General features: G+C 44.6%; 1 protein-coding gene across 1 annotated transcript in view; it reads left to right on the top strand.

Annotated features, from left to right (window-relative positions):
- LOC143286335 (gamma-aminobutyric acid type B receptor subunit 2-like) overlaps positions 1-20,000 on the top strand; it is a 197,503-nt gene that overhangs the window by 151,599 nt on the left and 25,904 nt on the right. Inside the window, exons 14-15 of the mRNA XM_076593878.1 lie at positions 6,829-6,930; positions 8,711-8,935. Coding sequence (XP_076449993.1) covers positions 6,829-6,930; positions 8,711-8,935 — 327 coding nt within the window. The remainder of the gene's footprint in view (positions 1-6,828; positions 6,931-8,710; positions 8,936-20,000) is intronic.

Here is a 20,000-nt window from a genome sequence, read left to right as displayed (position 1 = left end):
TGTGTTCCTGATCACGGGGTGTCGTTGTGAGGAATGATCGTTGAAAGCTGACACGTGCAGAAAGTGGGGAACGCTCGTGGTAGTGTTTCCTTTTCGGCGTGGATAATGCTGTGGGTAATTGTTGTTTTATGGACAGCGCTTCAGCGTGTGCTCTTGTTGGGCTTGTGGTGAGGTGATGAGGTAGGGAGGGGGTGACGGGGGTGGGGGGAGTAGGGAGGTAAAACGACAGGGAAGAAGAGCAAACGAACGAACGAACGAACGCACTTTTTTGAATGAACGAAGTGGAATAAGCGTGCATCTGCTTCTTTCCTTTTTACATCCATCCCTCGGAGCAAATAAAACATGAAACCAAAACATTCACAAAAAAAAGTAATTGGTTTGATAAAGTGCATACAGGACATTCGGACACACTCAAATTATACATGTGTAAAAACGCACTTGTGTATAATCATAATTCTCACATGCTTCGCGAAAAACCAAATGCGCTCATAGAAATAATAAACACGCACATCATGAACTAACCTCTACATATCCAAATGTTATCACATACATACACATTTTTTTTTATTGTGTCTGAGGGATGAGAGAGAAAGAGAGAGAGGGGGGTGGAGAGAGTGGGCACAAAGACACAGATAAAGAACGCAAGAACGCAAGAATTTTAATGTAAGGTCACCGACCTGTATACATTTTGGGTATGTCTCTGTGTGTGTATGTGTGTGTATGTGTGCACGCGCCTTTGTGTGTACGTCTATGTCTGTTTGCTTGTATTACGCAACTAAAACCTCAACAACAACCAAACAAAACAAAACAAACCTTTCTGACATATGTTCTATCGAGCACTAACCCCCCCCCCCTCCCCCAGTGCACCAATTCTGTCCAGAACGAAAGCGTTTGATGAGAGAGACACTACACTCTAATCAGCACAGTGGACCCAGAGGTCTGATTCCACGCGTTCTGCATCTCCCGTCATTAAGGATCCCGTGGACCCGATCGAAAAACGGAAGATGGGGCTTGGGAGTAGGGATTGGAGGTTCGGGACGGGCTCGGGGTGGGGGGGAGGAGGGAGGGGGATCGGGGGAGGTTTGGGGGGAGCGGTGCTTCTTGCACATCCTTTGGCTCATGCCATGGAAGCTGCAGTATAGTCCCTGAGGTCCGGGAGCGGAGTCGTGTGTGCTGTAGAACTGACAGGAAAGGGAAAAGTGTGCGGGTTTTCTTTATATTTTTGTTTGTTTTGTATTTTGTTTTGTTTTTGTGTATTTTTGTGTTTTTTGTTGTTGTTGTTGTTGTCTACAACTGTTCCAGTTTGTTCTGTGTTTATCTTGGGATTTACGTTTCGTGATTTTTGGTGTGTTTTGTTTCTTTCTTTCTTATCATTATCACTTTTTTTTTCTTCTTCTTTTTTCTGCGTGTGTTTCTCTCTCTCTCTCTCTCTCTCTCTCTCTCTCTCTCTCTCTCTCTCTCTCTCTCTCTCTCTCTCTCTCTCTCTCTTCTTCTTCTTGTTCTTGTTCTCCTCCCCTCTTTCCTTCCCCTCGTCTCCTCCTCCTCCTCCTTCTCCTCCTCTCTTCTTCTCTCTCTCTCCTCTTCTTCTTCTTCTTCTTTGTGTGTATATCCGTGCAAGTGTGTGTGTGTGTGTGTGTGTGTGTGTGCATGTGTGTGCGTGTGTGTGTGTGTGTGTGTGTGTGTGATATGCTGATATACATACAGAGCCGTCTACATTATAATGATATCAGCTGTCTGTCTCTTCTGCTTTAGAGATCATTCCAGGAACCATGGTTTCAGATAAAGCAGTCTCACACAAACTGTTTTCATTTTTTAACTTTTTTTTTCTATCAGATATTCAATTGATCCTCATTTTTTTCAATCTGTCCACCCCCCGACCCCCCTTCCCTCCCCTCTCCCTCCCGGTCCACCTCCACCTTCCGTCAACAGCATATACATACATCCCCTCACCTCCGCCTTCACCTTCACACCTCGAAAAAATCGTCCCCAGTGTATGTGCCATCAAAGCGCAAACGCCCACATTATCCTGACCCAGAAAGAATACAGTGTTAGCATTGAGGGCCCACAGACCAGATTTCATTGCACTGTGTGATATGTCATTAAGGGTCCCAGGGACACTGATGTATAGGGGAGGGGGGGAGCGGGGGTTGGAAGCATCTCGCACATCCGATGATTCCTGCCTTGAGCGCCACACTGTACTCTCATTTCCCATGATCTCTTCCTGTCCGTTTAATTCTTCCGGTGAGAGTGGGGAGGTGTGTGTCACAGAGCTGATGGAGGCTGCGTGCTTGAAAGGATGTCAGCAACTGTAGAACCTTGTTTTTTTTATGAGTGCCCTGTGTAATGTATGTGTTGATTAGCTCCCCTGTTACGAGAGACTTAGCTCCCCTGTTGTGAGAGCTTCGGGAGTCGTTAGCGACAGCTAGGGAAACCAGCAGAGAGTCAGATAAGACCTAACGCACATGATATGGTGTCAGAAGTGAACTGGAACTGAGAAGAAGTGCCTGCTAAATCTGTTTCTTTATTTGATAAGAAAAAGAGAGAGAGAGAGAGAGAAAATAAGAAAAGAAATGGAATCATACGTTCGCCCACCAGAGAAGCTGTTGTCAAGGTCATCATCAACAGACAAATCCTAGCAATGCACTAGCTGAGACGGAACGTCGTTATGCTCAAATTGAGAAGGAAGCTATGGCAGTTACATGGAGTTTGGAACATTGGTCCGACCTTCTCACAGGTATGACTTTCCACGTGGAAAGTGATCACAAGCCATTTGTTCCATTGTTTTCCACATAGCTCGTTGATGAGCTATCAGAGTACAACGTTTCAGAATGCGTTTGCTGCGATTTGATTTCAGCATCAAACATGTTCCTGTACACAGCTGATGCACTCTCACGAGCACCGCATGACGTCAGCAATTTGCCAGATAGTGAACTGACTAACTGGCAGAATTATACGTCAACTCTGTTCTTGTTACGATACCTGCTTCAGATCACCTACTGGAAGAAATCAAAACAAGCTGAAGAAAGACAACACGCTGAAAACATTCATGCACTATGTCACAAGCGGATGGCCTGAGAAAAATCAGATGAACAAAGCAATCAACGTGTACTGGAATGAAGCAAGCTGTCTTTCAGTACATGATGGATTTCTGATGGGAGGACGACGTGTTGTCATTCCACCTTCACTACAGCAAGACATTCTTCGTCACTTACACGATGGGCATCAAGGAGTAGTGAAGACAAAAGAGCTTGCTGCAAACAACGTTTGGTGGCCAGGCCTTGGTAAAGAGATAGAGACCATGGTGAAGACTTGTACAGAATGCAGCAAACATCGCAAAGCAAGAGTTGAGCCAATGATCGGAACCCCATTTCCAGACCGTCCGTGGTCGCGCATTGCGGCAGATTTCTTCGAGTTCAAGAACAATCAGTATCTAATTGCTGTTGACTACTACTCGCGTGATCTGGAGATTGTCATTATGTCCAAGCAAGTAACAACGATCGAAACCATATCCAAATGCAAGAAGATTTTCAACAGACTCGGCATTCCGGATGTCATGGTCACGGACGATGCACCAGTTCTCCGCTCGAAATTTTGCGAAGTTTGCCGAGACATGGGGTTTCGAACATATCACCCGATCACCTCACTATCCCCAGAGCAATGGTCAAGTGAAAAGAGCTGTGCAAACCATAAAGTCTTTCATGAAGAAATGCAAAGATGACTACCTTGGTTTGCTGATGTACATGAACACACCTCTGTTCAGTGTTTACTCCCCAGCACAGATAAGTATGGGACGTCGACTGAAGACAAGGGTGCCTTGTTCTCCAGAACTTCTTCTTTCACAGATACCTGAAGTCAATGTTGTGAAGAAGCAGGAGAGAGACTACAGGGAGATGGTTAAGTCTAACTATGATCGACGGCATAAGGTGGTCAATCCAGAAGACATCTCAGTGGGTGACAATGTCTGGATACCTGACTTACAGCGAAAAGGCACAGTCACCCAACACCATGATGCACAGAGAAGCCTCCTTATTGAGACACCGAATGGTGCAAGAGTTCGTCAAATTCGTCAGATGGCGAGAAAGATCTGTCAACCAACACCAGCAGGAGACAGTTTGGTTGATGATACTCAAGTGAGACCTCAACTCATCTCTGAGTCAAGTAATCGCCTTTTGACAAGAAAAAAAACGGAAACAGAGACAGATTGAAGAAATTTAAGATACCTGGGGTCAAAGTCCATCAAAGCATAATACTATCATGCTGAATTTGTGATTCTCTTTTAATCAATTAATAAGAAAAGAAAAGAAGAGATGTTTGTGTTGATTAGCTCCCCTGTTGTGAGAGCTTCGGATGTCGTTAGCGACAGCTAGGGAAGCCTGCAGAGAGTCAGCTAAGACCTAACGCACATGATACCCTGGAGTTTCAGCCCTTGTTGTTCTTGTTGTTGTAGTTGTTGCTGTTGTTGTTGTTCTTCCTCCTCCTCCTCCTCCTCCTCCTCCTCCTCCTCCTCCTCCTCCTCTTCTTCTTCTTCTTCTTCTTCTTCTTCTTCTTCTTCTTCTTCTTCTTCTTCTTCTTCTTCTTCTTCTTCTTCTTCTTCTTCTTCTCCTTCTACCTGTGTCTTAAAGATCGTTCATAAAATTGCACAGAAAGCATGGTTTTAAGTCAAGTAGATAGAACACACTGTCTTTATTTTCTAAGACCTGTTTTTGGCTTGATGTTAGGTCCAATTGATTCTCATTGTTTGTCTATATATATATATATATATATATATATATATATAGAGAGAGAGAGAGAGAGAGAGAGAGAGAGAGAGAGAGATGAATAAGAGCCACCCAACGCCAATCCAATTCCTCCTTTCAGGGAAAAGAAAAAGAAAGACACGAAATACATGTTCTAATGAGTGCATTCCTCCAGGGCATCAGTTCGTCCCGAAATGAAACAATGTTGACGTTGATGGGAACTAAGCTCAGGCAGCACAGACCTGAATAATTTTCATTGTCACAGTGTGATATGTCATTAAGGGTCCCAGAGACACTGATTTATGAGGCAGGGGAGGCTTGGGGGTGTGGGGGAGGGGGGGGGTATGGAAGCAGCATGCACGTCCGATGATTCCTGCCTTGAGCGCCGCAGCATACTTCTGTTTCCCTTGATGTCTTCCTGTCCGTTTAATTCTTCCGGTGACAGTGGGGAGGTGTGTGTCACAGTGCTGATGGGATGTGCGCACTTTAAAGGATGTCAACTGTGGCAGCTTGTTTTTATCAGTGTCCTTCGGTTAAACTTGGTTCGTTAATCCCTTACTTTTTCATAATTATTCTTGTTCTAATTCTTGCTCTTCTTCTTCTTGTTCATCATCATCATCACCGTCATCGTCTTCACTCTTATCTTCTTCTTCTTCTCATCCTAATTTTAAGGTCCGAAGCAACTGCAGAAGCTTGTTCTGCCTTTTGCCCTTGGTTTTAGGCAGGTGATGTTTCTACTATTGTTCTTTTCTTTTTTCTTTTTCTTTTTGGTTTTATTCTACTATTCTTTTGCTCTTTTTTTTTGGTTTTGGTTTTGTGTGTGTGTGTGTGTGTGTGTGGGTGTGTGTGTGTGTGTCGTTTGTCAGGTTTGTTGTTTTTTGAGAGGGCGGGGTCTCCCTGGCCTTGCTAAAAGTCTGGATGAGATAGCGCTTGACGTTTTCTGAGTCTTTGTGTTTTTTTGTAAACCTACCCGTTGACCACCATTCTTTTTTCTCTCTCCTCATGACATTACTGCATGAAATCGATGCAAGGACGGTGGTGGTGATGGTGGTGGTGGTGGTGGTGGTGTGTGTGTGTGTGTGTGTATGTGGATAAATATATGTGTGTAGTCATGTATATGCACACGTACTTGTATGCATGTATGCATGTATATATGTATGTATGTATGTATGTATGTAAACCTTTTGTTGTAATGTGTATGCTTGTTTGCTTGAAAATCCGCTTTGAAAGTGAAGGCGAAAAAAAAAGTGGTCAAAGAAAAAGTCTTTATGTTTTCAATAATAGCACAGAAAAAGGATGATAACAAAACAAATACAGAAGACAAAAAAAATAATGAAGTTGTTCTTCCTAACGTGGGCGTGAGATCTCCATGGGGCTTTGTGCATGTGGCTTTCCAATCTGACAGAAATTTGATGTTCCCTGTAGGGGTAAACAACGGAGGTTTTTGACATGTGTCTTCTTTTTCTCTGTGTGCGGGTGGATGGGGTGGTTGGTGGGAATTGGGAATGGGCGTGGGAGGCAGTCTGTTGTGTGCATGTGTGTGTGTGTGTGAGTGTGTGTGTGTGTGTGTGTGTGTGTGTGTGTGTGTGTGTGTGTGTGTTTGAGAGAGAGAGAGCGTGTGTATATGAGAGAGAGAGAGTGTGTGTGTGTGTGTTTGAGAGAGAGAGAGAGAGTGTGTGTGAGAGAGAGAGAGAGAGAGTGTGTGTGTGTGTGTGTGTGTGTGTGTGTGTGTGTGTGTGTGTGTGTGTGTGTGTGTTGGTTGGTCAGTACCCATCTCTCTCACATATAGGCACGACTTTGTGTGCATGAGTATGCGTGTGTATGTGTGTGTGTGTGAGTGTATGCACGTGTTGTCTGTCTTTCTCTGTGTCATTACATCTCTCTCTCTCTCTCTCTCTCTCTCTCTCTCTCTCTCTCTCTCTCTCTCTCTCTCTCTCTCTCTTGAAAAACTGGATGGTCGAGAGTTAGCCTGTTCAGGTCAGGTGACCATTATGATGATAACGCTGCTGCTAATGACAACGACGATGATGATGATGACGACGACCCGACGATGACGATGATAATGATGATGATAATCATGGTCTGTTTGCAGGTGTATGAGGACTACGAGGTGATTCCTAAACTGGAATTCTGCAGCAGTCGTCACATGGAGATCTGGATGGGCTCTATATACGCTTACAAAGGCCTTCTTTTGGTATGTCGTCCTCGTTTTGTCTATCTCGTTGCCTGTCTGTTTGCCTATCTGGCTGTTTGTCTGTCTGTATGTATGTCTGTCTGGCTGGCTGTATCTCTCTCTATCTGTCTGTCTTCCTGTTAAAAGGCAATGAAGCAAACCCTTCGCGGTGTTCTCTCATTTGTGGGTCCAACAGTAGATATCGATCTGCCAACTTTCTGCAACAATATTTACTGTTGTCAGCTATGTCTGTGTATAAATACCACTGAAGCAAATGTTTATATGAAAAGAATTATATACTCTTTTCCAGCACCCGCTTGCACTTCCTTCAGAATGGCCATTGGTTACTTTTAAAGACAGAAGCTTGGATTTGTTCCTGTCGAGGTCAGGGAGTGGATTCACAAAAAAAAAACCCATCACGTGTTAAACAAACAGAGCTCTTTTCAATGTGTGGATAACAGGCATGCGAACTTGTTATTTTCTTCTCATGACGTCCTTTGTACACCTTCCCTCACCCTTTCTTTCTTCGCAGTCATCTGCATCATTTTAATGGTGTTACTCCCGCGCCTCTCATTCTTCTTCTTCTTCTTCTTCTTCTTCTTCTTCTTCTTCTTCTTCTTCTTCTTCTTCTTCTTCTTCTTCTTCGTGGGCTGCAACTCCCACGGTCACTCGTATGTACACGAGTGGTCTTTTACGTGTATGACCGTTTTTACTCCGCCATGTAGGCAGCCATACTCCGTTTTCGCGGGGAATGTATGCTGGGTATGTTCTTGTTTCCATAACCGACCGAACGCTGTCATGGAGTACAGGATCTTTAACGTGCGTATTTGCTCTTCTGCTTGCGTATATACACGAAGGGGATTCAGGCACAAGCATGTCTGCACATATGTTGACCTGGGAGATCGGAAAAATCTCCACCCTTCACCCACCAGGCGCCGTTACCGAGATTCGAACCCGGGACCCTCAGATTGAAAATCCAACGCTTTCACCACTCGGCTATTGGGCCCGTCCGCTCAGCCTGAATTTACCCAGTTTGCACATTCCTTTTGTAACGGCGAATGTCGATCATGCTGGGAGTTGAAATGCAGATCAAATATAACTTCAACATGAAAAGGCATAATGTTGTGCATGATTATAATTAGTTCATCACCGAACGCAGATGTTGTCAACTCACTTGCAAAGATTATCGCCGAAGCACTTAATTGAAACTGACACTTCCTCACAAACCCATCACGCCCACCCCCTACACCCACCCCTCTCTCTTCTTCTCAGTTTTCACAGTTTCTTGGATATGTCAAAGTGTGCGGACTGATCCATACATGCTACACCACGTCTGCTGAAAACAAAATGAACAGTTGCCTGATCTTCGTGCTCACGCGCGCACGCGGACACACACACACACACACACACACACACACACACACACACACACACACACACACACACACACACACACACACACACACACACACACACACACACACACACACACACACGCGCGCGCATTATAACGTCGATCGCAACAAACTTTCTCTCTCTCTGTCTCTCTCTCTGTCTCTCTGTCAAATTCTGTAGGAAAAAATCCACTTCGATAGGAAAAACAAATAAAAACTGCACGCCGGGAAAAAAAAAAAAAAAATGGGTGGCGCTCTCAGTGTATCGACGCAAGAGCAGTCCGAATTTCACACAGAGAAATCTGTTGTGACAAAAAAAAAAAAAAAAAGAGAAATACAATTAATACAGATATCTTTCTTTTCTCTCTCTCTCTCTCTCTCTCTCTGTCTCTCTCTCTCCATGTCAGGCCTTTGGCTGCTTCCTGGCCTGGGAGACTCGGCAGGTGAGCATCCCGGCCCTGAACGACTCCAAGTACATCGGCATGAGCGTCTACAACGTGGTCATCATGTGCACGTGCGGCGCGGCCGTTACCTTCCTCATCCAGGACCAGCCCACCCACTCCTTCCTCATCCTCGCCGTCTTCATCCTCTTCGCCACCACCGCCACCCTCTGCCTCGTCTTCGTACCCAAGGTGAATACAGTGAATTGAATTTGAATTGAATAGGGTATATTTTTTAAGAGTAAAAGAGTAAGCAAGACATTGCTTTATTTTTTTTTTTTTTCGTCTGGCCCTTGAAGGGAAAACAGTTAAATAAAACAAAGGAGAGGAAATCATTATATCAATACAGCTTGTACATTATAATCATGGTTACATGAATGGTAATTTGGCATTTGAGAGAGAGAGAGAGAACTCAGAACGTTGTTTTTTGTTTTTTTTTTATTCAAGGATTGAGATTTTAGGCATGGCCCATTCATCCAATCTGGCCGTGCTAATCTAAATCAGTTACAATAACACATATATATTTAATGGAAATCTAGAGAGAGACTGGGGGGTGTGGGAAAAAGAAGGAGATGGAAAAAGAGAGTGACAGAATGAGAGAGGAGGGAAAGACAGAGAGAAAGAGGGAGAGACAGACGGGGTGAGAGGGAGAAAGAGCAAGAGAGAACTCAGAACTCAGAACTCAAAACGTTTTTATTCAAGGATTAAGATTTTAGGCATTGCCTATTCTTCCAATCTGTCCTTGCTAATCTACATCTATTACAAATAGCACACACATAAATGAAAGGAAAAGGTTTTCGTGCAGAACTGTATACATAATGAAGAAAACACCCCCCGGCCCTCCACACACACCCACATCCGTGCACACACATGCATACACACACTGACGCTCGCGTGCGAGCGCACACACATACATACACACACACGCGCACACATACTGACAGCACCCCCTCACTCCCTCCATACACTAAGATTCACAGATGGATAGGACAGTGAGTCACAGAGAGATAGATAGATAGATAGATAGAGAGAGAGAGAGAGAGAGAGAGAGAGAGAGAGAGAGAGAGAGAGAGAGAGAGAGAGAGAGAGATGTCATCAATATAGAAGTTCCAGAAACATCCGGGTGTTCAAAAGGTACAGTATTGTTACTGTCTCTGAAATCTATGTGTGGCAAGTGCAGCATACTACAGTGACTACCACCATCATCAATATTACTTGAACAGAGAGAGGGAAAGAGAGAGGGGTGGGAGTAAGAGAGGGGGGGGGAGTAAGTGAGGGGGGGAGAAGAGGAGAGAGAAAGAGGGAGAGACAGAGAGTGAGAGACAGGGAGGGGGAGGGAGAGAGAGCCGACCCACTCCTTCCACATCATCGCCATCTTCATCCTCATCGCCACCATCACCACCCTCAGCCTCGTCTTCGTGCCCAAGGTGAGAGGGAGAAGAGGATGGAGAGAGAGGGGTGGAGGGGTGAGGGAAAGAGAGAAAGACAGAGAGTGAGAGATGGAGGGAGGGGGGGGAGAAAGGGGATGGAGAGAGGGGGGTGAGAGAGAGAGAGAGATAGAAGGGGACATGGAAAGAGAAAATTAGAGAATGAGACTGAAAGAGAGAGTGATGGGGGGGGGAGAAGGAGACAGAAATGGAGAGAGGGAGAGAAAAAGAGGGAGAGACAGGGAGAGTGGGAGAGAGAGAGAATGGGAGATGGAAAGAGAATGAGAGAGAGAGACAGAAGGAGAGAGTGATGAAGAGGGAGCGAGAGAGGGGGGTAGAGTGAGAGAGAGAGGGAGGGAGAAAGAGGGAGAGACAGGGAGAGGGGGAGAGAGAGAATGGGAGATGGAAAGAGAATGAGAGACAGATAGAGGGAGAGAGTGATGGAGGAGATGGAACGAGAGAGGGGTGTTAGAGTAAGAGAGAGGGGTAGGGAAAAAGAGGGAGAGGCAGAGAGTGAGAGACAGGGAGCGAGAGACAGAAAGAGGGGGGTGGGGGGAGCCCACCCACTCCCCCGTCATCGCCATCTTCGTCTTCATCGCCACCATCACCACCCTCTGCCTCGCCTTCGTGCCCAAGGTGAGAGGGAGAAGAGAAGGGAGAGAAAGAGGGGGGAGGGAAAGAGAGAAAGAAAGAGAGAGAGTGAGAGAGGGGAGGGAAGGAGGGAGAAAGGGGGTTGAGAGAGACGGGGGTGAGAGAGAGAAGGGGACATGGAAAGAGAAAAATAGAGAATGAAACTGAAGGAGAGAGTGAGGGGGGAAAAGGAGAGAGAGTGTGTGAAAGGGGGGAGGAGAGGGGGTGAGAGAATGGGAGATGGAAAGAGAATGAGATAGAGACAGAGAGAGAAGGAGAGAGTTTTGGGGGAGAGGGAACGAGAGAGCGGTGTTAGAGTAAGAGAGAGGGGGAGGGAAAAAGAGGGAGAGGCAGAGAGTGAGAGACAGGGAGCGAGAGACAGAAAGAGGGGGGTGGGGGGGAGCCCACCCACTCCTTCCTCATCATCGCCATCTGCATCCTCATCATAATTTATTTTCCACGTGATCAAAAGGAGAAACAGTCTTCTCAGACATAATTTAGTAAAATGTCACGTCCATGAACAGAATAAAATTGTGTGATGCTGTTCAAGTGTCATCATACCCCTTCCCGTGCCACCCCCCAGTCCCCTGGTTTTGAATTGTGGTCCATAGCCAAAGTTTATTAAAACATTTTCGTTCGCTCGCTAGTTCTCTCTTTCTTCACTAAAATCCACATCAGTCCACTGATATATTCAACTCTGTCTCTGTCTTTGTCTGTGTGTGTGTGTGTGTGTGTGTGTGTGTGTCTGTCTGTCTGTCTGTCTGTCTGTCTGTCCGTCTCTCTCCCTCCGTCCCTCCCCAATTGATTTATATGATATTTAACTACACAATTCATTTGAAACTCCACACCCCTCTCTCTCACTCTTTCTCTCTCTCTCTCTCACTGTATCTCTCTCTGTCTCTATATCTCTCTGTCTCTGTCTCTTTCTCTTTCTCTCCCTCCTTCATTTTCTGTTTCTGTCTGTCTCTGTCTCTCCCTCTCTCTCTCTCTCTCTCTCTCTCTCTCTCTCTCTCTCTCTCTCTCTCTCTCTCTCTCTCTTTCTCTCCTCAGATTTTCTCCACCAAATCAACAATTCATTAACGAATATCAGGACCAACAATGTGTATACTGTTTTCGAAGGAACACAAAGCAGAATGTTAAGGTCGTAAACTAGTGTCCCAAATTTACTACATTTTCACACACACACACACACACACACACACACACACACACACACACACACACACACACACACACACACACACACACACACACACACACCAAGAGAGGGGTGAGGGAGGCATGGAGATATATTTATATTTGTTTGTTTATGTGTGTGCATCGTTTTAAGCCACTGATGATTAGAAATGTTCAATTCCGTGCATGATGAGACAATATCCTAAAGACTGAGCAGATTACATTTTGATCTTGATGATGAATAAGACACAGAAAGACAGAAAGGTGGGGTGGTGAGGGACGGATATGACTCAGTCGATTGTTGAATTGTGAAGGTGGATGTTCCCCTTGTTTCTCAAAGGGCTGTAATTTCTAACTAAACCCATTGGCTTTTTTACCCAAACGACATAATCATTTGATTTCTCCGATTCACATACAGTTTGACACGATGGTAAAGCATTGTTTGCTAATGAGTATACACGCTGAGAGCAGCTGAGTAACTTTTGTGATGTATCACATCTTTTTGTCATGTAACGTCTTGTGTTTGTAAGATAATTATGTAAGATTTGCTGTTGTAAAAGGGTGAAAAATCAAGAAAATATGGTAATCATGCCGTATCAAATTATGCAAGAACATTGTATGAAATGAATATAGGGCTTTAGTATCTTTGGTAAGGCAGTAAAATCTCGGGAAATGAAAAGGATTGAAATATGAAATACGCTAAAATTTGCTAAAGTGGATACACCAGGACATTATGGGTATTTTAGTTTGGTTGGGTGGCATTGTAGAGGGAAAATGTCTGCAAAAACTAGCTTTGAGTTAGGCGATCTCTGCGGGGATCACACCCAATAACTCTACTCCTCTGTTCTTTGGAGGAAAATGTGTGGTCTTTCTTCCCTTTCTTTTTTTGTGAGAAGTGTCTGCTAGGTGAGACGGAAGAGTAGAATGGGGAGTAGGACATTGGGGGTGGGGGCGTGGGTGGAGGTACTGGGGGATGGGGGGAGGGTAGGAAGGGAGAGTAGGAGTGGTGAGGCAGTGATGTAGATAGATTTATGTTTATTCGCTCACTGTCTATTAGAGATATCATATTCCGTGAAGAATTAGACAGAGAGACAGGGGCACTAAGCTGGATTGAATATATAATCAGTGACTTAAACACATATATATACAGAGAGACAAAAAAAAAACTACATTGATATCTCTCGCCATTCTTCCCTCATCCACTCTCTCTATACACTCCCTCTCCCCCGCCCGCTCATATTCACCCCTTTCTTACTCTTCGACCCCCCCCCCCCCCCCCCCGCACCGCCACCCCATCTCCCCCTGTCGTACTCTCCCTCCCCCATCTTCCCCTCCTGCCCCCGTCCTACTCTCCAATCCCCATCTCCCCCCAGCCTAGTCTCCCTTCCCCCATTGCCCCCCTTTCCTCCTCTCCCTGTCCTACTCTCCCACTACCCCCTTCAGACCCCACCCTTCCCCTTATCAGTTTCCCGACATTTTGATACAAATTTGACAGATGCAGATTTAGATTTTTACAGATCACTCTGTGACTTTTTTTTTTTTTTTTTTTTTTACTGAGGTAAAAAATATGCACTCGCTGTCAAAAACCTCTTACGCACACGCACGTGTACACACACACTCACACGTATACACACACATACCATCGCACGCGCACGTGTGCACACACACACACACACACACACACACACACACACACACACACACACACACATAGATACTTAGAGAGAGAGGGGGGAGAGAGGAGTGACAGAGAGAAAGCAGGACTGGAGAGATGCACTGACGACAGGCAGCACGTGCTTCCCATCCCAAACAGCTGGCCATTTGGTGCATCAGGCCTTACGTCCAACAGTCTGGCACCTGTGTAGTGCTGCGTATCGATCACAGGTGTTGCTAATGTTTGGAGTCACTAAAACCAGGTGTGTGTGTGTGTGGTTGTGGCCTCGTGTATGAGTTCGTGTATGTTTGAGAGTAGGTGGGTGTACGCTTGTGTGTGCGTGTGTGAGATAGATAGACAGATAGAGAAAAAGAGAGAGAGATAGTGAGTGAGTGTGTGCATATCAGTGTGTGTGCTCGTGCACGTGCATTGGAAAGAGTGAGAGAGAGAGAGAGGGGGGGGGGGAGAGAGATTATGTGTGTGCGTATGTGTGTGTCTGCGTGTGTATGCACGGAATTAATAAATATATGGACCGATCGAACACAAACACACACACGCAGAAAGACAGAGAAAGAGACACAGAGAGATGGTCTGTTGAATATTGTATTAAGAGAGGCTCGAAAGGACTGGATGAGAGATAGACTGAACGGATGAAATAATGAAAATTATTTGAATAATGGTATCTATTTTTTCAGGAAGGGAAAAACAAATCTTTTGTTCACTGATTCAGCGGCATTGAAAACACTCAGAGTGGTAGGTGGACATCAACACAGGCATCACAAGAAAAATCAAAGTGAACAGCACGACTCGAGGCGAAGTCCGAGCTAATAACGCTGATAACAGAATGATACCCAGCTGTCCAACAGCCGGTTCCTGTCCCTGGCCACACACACTAACACACACACTAATATACGAGAGAGACAGACAGAGAGAGGTGAATACTGAAACATCTAATGTCACTGGCTGTACTAGATGACATGGGGGTACAAATCAGAACAATAATGGTGAAAACAATGAAACACAAAATTGGATAGGGGAAAAAACAAAACAATAGAAAACGAGAGAGACTGAGAGAGAGAGAGAGAGAGAGAGAGAGAGAGAGAGAGAGTCTTACAGACGAGGGGAGAGAGACAGAGATACCGAAATGAGAGAGAGAGAGAGAGAGAGAGACGGGGTTTGGACAGTACACATAAAGTACAGTTAAATCATATAAAAAAATATTTACGCATGTAACATCGATACACATCATATCAATACGAACACATCAAATAATTACAATGTCGACATTGACCATCCAAATGTAGCCCTTCCTTTTTTTGCCTATACTTTTTTCTCATAGAATCCATACTAATTTTTAATTGACTAATGAGTATTTGGACCGATGATGGACGTTTTCCGTATATTTATTGCCTCAGATACATATTTTGCTAGTGAAAGTATCATATCTTCATCTTCTGTCATTAGTATGCCGAACAAATCTTTTCTCTGCGCTGGAGCTGTATTGAAAATGGTGCAGTTTTTTCGTAATTCATCGTATCTTTTGCAGTTAAATATGAAATGATTTTCATCTTCTGGGCTTTCGCCACACATTGGGCAAGGAGATGTTGCTACGTCTGAATCGAACCATCTTCTGTTGGCATTCAGTCCAAGTGTTCTCAATCTGAGCTTCGCAAAGCAGATTTTATGCCATTTATTTGTTATAATCTTAATATACTTCTCTGTTTGAAATATTGATTTAAATGAATAAAACCATTTATACCTATCATTGCTCTCTATTTCTCCGTGCCAATTTTGTTTGTAGCATGCTATGTCTGTCTTTAAATTCCGCTCTCGTGCCCTACTCCTTGGCTCATCCAAACAAGACTGAATCCATGTTCCGTTAGTGATTTCTTGATGTGGAATACCCAGTTCTGTTTGCCCTTCTCCTCTTGCAGTAACAGCATCTCGTATGCTTGTCTACACAGTCTTGTTAGTTTCAGCCAATATTTTATACAATTTACAATTGATCTAATATACAATGGGTACCTGCCGGTTTCGCCATACATTATAGTGTTTGATGAGTGTAATGGGACACCAAAAAAGCGCTTCGTTGCAAATGTATGTACCTTTTCCATTTAATTATTTGGCATGAGTCCCCATATTTCCGCTCCATAGTTCAAGGCTGGTTCAATTTGTGTGTTGAAAAGTTTCCAAAAAAGCTGTGCGTCAGTCGAAGGCAGTCTCTTGAGTGATTTTATAATCTGAATTACACCTTTTCCCTTTTTCTATTTGCTTCATCCCACGCAGACGTCAAACTCAGTTTTGTTGTGAATAGCATTCCCAAATATTTATATGTTTAGGTTACTTCTATTTCCCTGTCACCATAGCACCATTTGTCACGAGTCGAAAGAAGACCTCCATTGCGGAAAACTATAATATTGGTCTTATCGAGATTTACTGGTAGTTGTAGTCTGTCTGTTTCTTGCTTAAGGGCATTTAATTGATTTTGTAACCCTATGGGTGTGTCAGACAATAGAACAACATCATCAGCAAATATCATTAAGAACAATTCTGTTGCGTCAGGTATCATTTGTATTCCACTGATGTCTACTCTTCTTTGCCGGTTAACTCCACTGCTAATTCATTGATGAAAAAGGAAAACAGCTGTGGTTTTAACCCCTCCTGGACACTGAAGAAAGTCTGAATGAACACCTTTGTCACGAACACATGACTTACTTGACTTATTCCTCTTGATTCCGTGGGGAACATAGGGCCGCAACAACACTCCTCCAACGCACCCGGCTCTGGCTGGTCCTCTTCAGTTCGGCCCACGTCATTCCGGCCGCCCTTGTCTCTGCCTCAATGCTTCTCCGCCAGGTCTGCTTCGGACGTCCAACTTTCCTTTTCCCCTGTGGGTTCCAATCAAGAGCCTGTCTTGTGATGTTTGTTGCAGGCTTGCGTAGTGCATGGCCTATCCATCCCCATTTCCGTTTCTTGATTTCCGTCTCCAGTGGGGCCTGTTTTGTCATGTTCCAAAGTTCTTCATTGGAGACAACCTCTGGCCATCTGATGTTCAGGATGTTTCTTAGACATCTGTTGGTGAATGTCTGAAGCTTGTGGGTGCTGGTCTTTGTGACTCTCCACGTCTCTGAGCCATAGAGTAGAACCGACTTCACGTTGGTGTTAAAAATCCGGATCTTGTTGCGGATTGAGAGGGCTGTCGATCTCCAGATTGGTCGAAGGGTGTTGAAGGCGCGTCTTGCTTTGTTGATACGGCTCTTGATGTCTTCGTCCGTCCCCCCGTCTTTGCTGACAACACTGCCTAAGTAGACAAACTTGTCACGAACACATACAAGTACAGAATCATAGATACTTTTCACAGCCATGTGAAACTTCCCATGTACCCCGCTCTTTCTTAGAGTACTCTGCAAGATGTTTCTGTTCAGAGAGAGAGCGTTCCCCCATATATGCACTGAGTCATGACGACGGCAGTAGCGAGCCCACACAATAGCGGGCGCACTGCTGCTCAACTCTGAAGGCGGACGGTTGTAAGAAGAGAACACATAACACATTGATCATTCCACAACACATCTTTGATCAAGCAGAAAACATTATCAGCCACAAATGTATAATTACATTTGCTTGTTTTTGGATCTTTTCGAGAGGGATTAACGAGCCGGGGGAGAATCGACACGGGGGAGTATCGACTCGGGGGAGTATCGGCACGGGGGAGTATCGGGCTGACCCCGCGTTGCTCAGTTCTCATTCGACCCACATTTCAGAAACCATCTGCTGATTCCGGAATCCTAAGATGATGTGAAAATATCAAAATCATCAGCACTAACCTGAGCATTTTCTTTAATCTACAATATCTAGAAATTATATATATACATTTTTTTTTTTTGTCTCTGACTGAAGATAGACGCTATATAAGCACCAATAAGAATAACAACAACAGCAATATTTAGAAGAAGAAGAAGAATGATGATGAAAGTCATCATCATCATCATCATAACAACAGCAGCAACAACAATAATAATGATAATAGTTGTGATAGTAATAATAATAATGATAATAATAATAACAACAACAACAACAACAACAACAAAACTCAGCTATGAAGAAATCCTACCGGGGTGCGTTTCTCCAAGGTGGGGAGGCAAAGATGTAGGCGAACACCGGTTAGGTGAGGTGGAGGTGGCCAGAATAAAGTAATCAGGGTTCCAGACGCTGAGTTGCACCACACTGCCGAACCCAGTGCCAGGGTGCTGAAGGACTGTCCGGTGGGAATGGTATGGTGTCTTGAACTGACTGGGGGTTGGGGGGGGGGTGAGAAGTGGGGGGCGGGGAGGTGGGAGGAACGAGGGTCAAAAGGCGGGACGGGGGAGGGGCTGGGGAATGGGGTAGGTGGGGGGGGGGAGAGGAGGTGAAACGATTTCTGTTCGCACTTTTCTCTCTGTGGTACTGAGGGTTGTCAGAATGGTAACGCGTAGCCCCGGGTGTTTGGGGTTGTGGTGGAGTGCACCACACTGTAAAAGTACCTCAGGCGCGATTTTTTTTTTTTTTTTTTTTTTTTTTTTTTTTTTTTTTTTTTACAGCTAAGTTCCGGATTCCTTCTCTTAGTCTATGTCAGAACAGCATCAGAATGTGCATTTTTTCTTCTTTACTTCTTCTTTTCTTCTTCTTTTTCTTCATCATCATCATCATCTTCTTCTTCTTCTTCTTCTTCTTCTTCTTCTTCTTCTTCTTCTTCATCATCATCATCATCATCATCATCATCATCATCATCATCATCATCTTCTTCTTCTTCTTCTTCTTCTTCTTCTTCTTCTTCTTCTTCTTCTTCTTCTTCTTCTTCTTCTTCTTCTTCTTCTTCTTCTTCATCATCATTCTCTCTCTTCTGTACTGAATGCATATATATCTTTTTCTTCCCACCTAAACTCTTCCTCAGCAGTTGAGAGAATGAATGAATGAATGAATGAATGGTTGAATGAATGAATGGATGAATGAATGAATGAATGAATCCCCATTTATGGTTAAAGGTGAGTGTTAACTTTTGCGGCCATCGGGGCACTGACTGACTTCATATCCACTGTGTCTAGCGGCTCAGCACAGGAAGGCGGGGCTGAGTTCTCTCCTTCTGGCCGTTTTTACCTTACCCCCCCTCGCCCCCTCCCCCCCCCGCCCCCCCACCTCCCCTTGGGGCCAACCGGTCAGGTGCTCATTCATCACACACACCTGGGTGGAGTGAGAAAAAAGTAATCGGAGTAAAAGTGCCTTTCCCAAAAAGACACACACCACCATGCCGAAACGGGGCCTCGAACCCTGATCACTGGTGAACACTGGATTAGAATGTCGACGTTCTGACACGGCTCCACTTCTTTTAATGAAGGAAGTTAACTCACTCAGTGCGGCCAGTCCTCTCTTCTCCTCTACACAGACCCCTCGGATGACCAGTGGGTGTCTGAATGACCCAACCTTTAGCTTCCGTCGTCAGAATTGTGGTATTCTTAGTCAACATTCACCTCTTCAGTATAAGAGCCTTCCACTTGCAATATTTTGATGATGGTAATTGGGGTGAAACGCTGTTAAGGTCGTCTCTTTCGCCGTTCGTATGGAGAGAGTTAAACAAATAACACACATGCTTTTTTTTTTCAGCATAGCCAATCCTTATGGCAAAAGGGAACAAACGGTGAAATCAAAATAACAAGAAAAGACACTTGCTATACCTAAAACGATAGACAGGGCGCGCGTGCACACGTATAAGAATGTAAATACTTATCCAGTAGTAGGAGTGATGGCCTAGAGGTAACGCGTCCGCGTGGGAAGCGTGAGAATCTGAGCGCGCTGGTTCGAATCACGGCTCAGCCGCCGATATTTTCTCCTCATCCACTAGACCTTGAGTGGTGGTCTGGACGCTAGTCATTTGGATGAGACGATAAACCGAGGTCCCGTATGCAGCATGCACTTAGCGCACGTAAAAGAACCCACGGCAACAAAAGGGTTGTTCCTGGCAAAATTCTGTAGAAATATCCACTTCGATAGGAAAAACAAATAAAACTGCACGTAGAATTTTTTTTTTTTTTTTTAATGGGTGGCTGTTGTGTAGCGACGCGTCCTCCCTGGGGAGAGCAGCCCGAATTTCACACAGAGAAATCTGTTGTGATAAAAAGAAATACAAATTCAAAATCCGTGACGGTGTCCTGATGGGAAAAGACACAGACAGACAAACAGACAGAGATAGATACATATCAACTCGATACTGCTACACACGTCTTTGCGAGTTCCCTTCGTAAAGATGGAATTGTCTTAAGTAAGTCTGTAAGAAACTATGCGTTGTGAAACGGACTCAGTTTTAGGTTCGTCTTCATGACTTTTGTTCGGACACAGG

This window comes from Babylonia areolata, chromosome 10 (assembly GCF_041734735.1).
Source record: "Babylonia areolata isolate BAREFJ2019XMU chromosome 10, ASM4173473v1, whole genome shotgun sequence".
In the NCBI taxonomy this organism is placed as follows: domain Eukaryota; kingdom Metazoa; phylum Mollusca; class Gastropoda; order Neogastropoda; family Buccinidae; genus Babylonia; species Babylonia areolata.
This window is presented reverse-complemented; position numbering and strand designations above follow the sequence as displayed.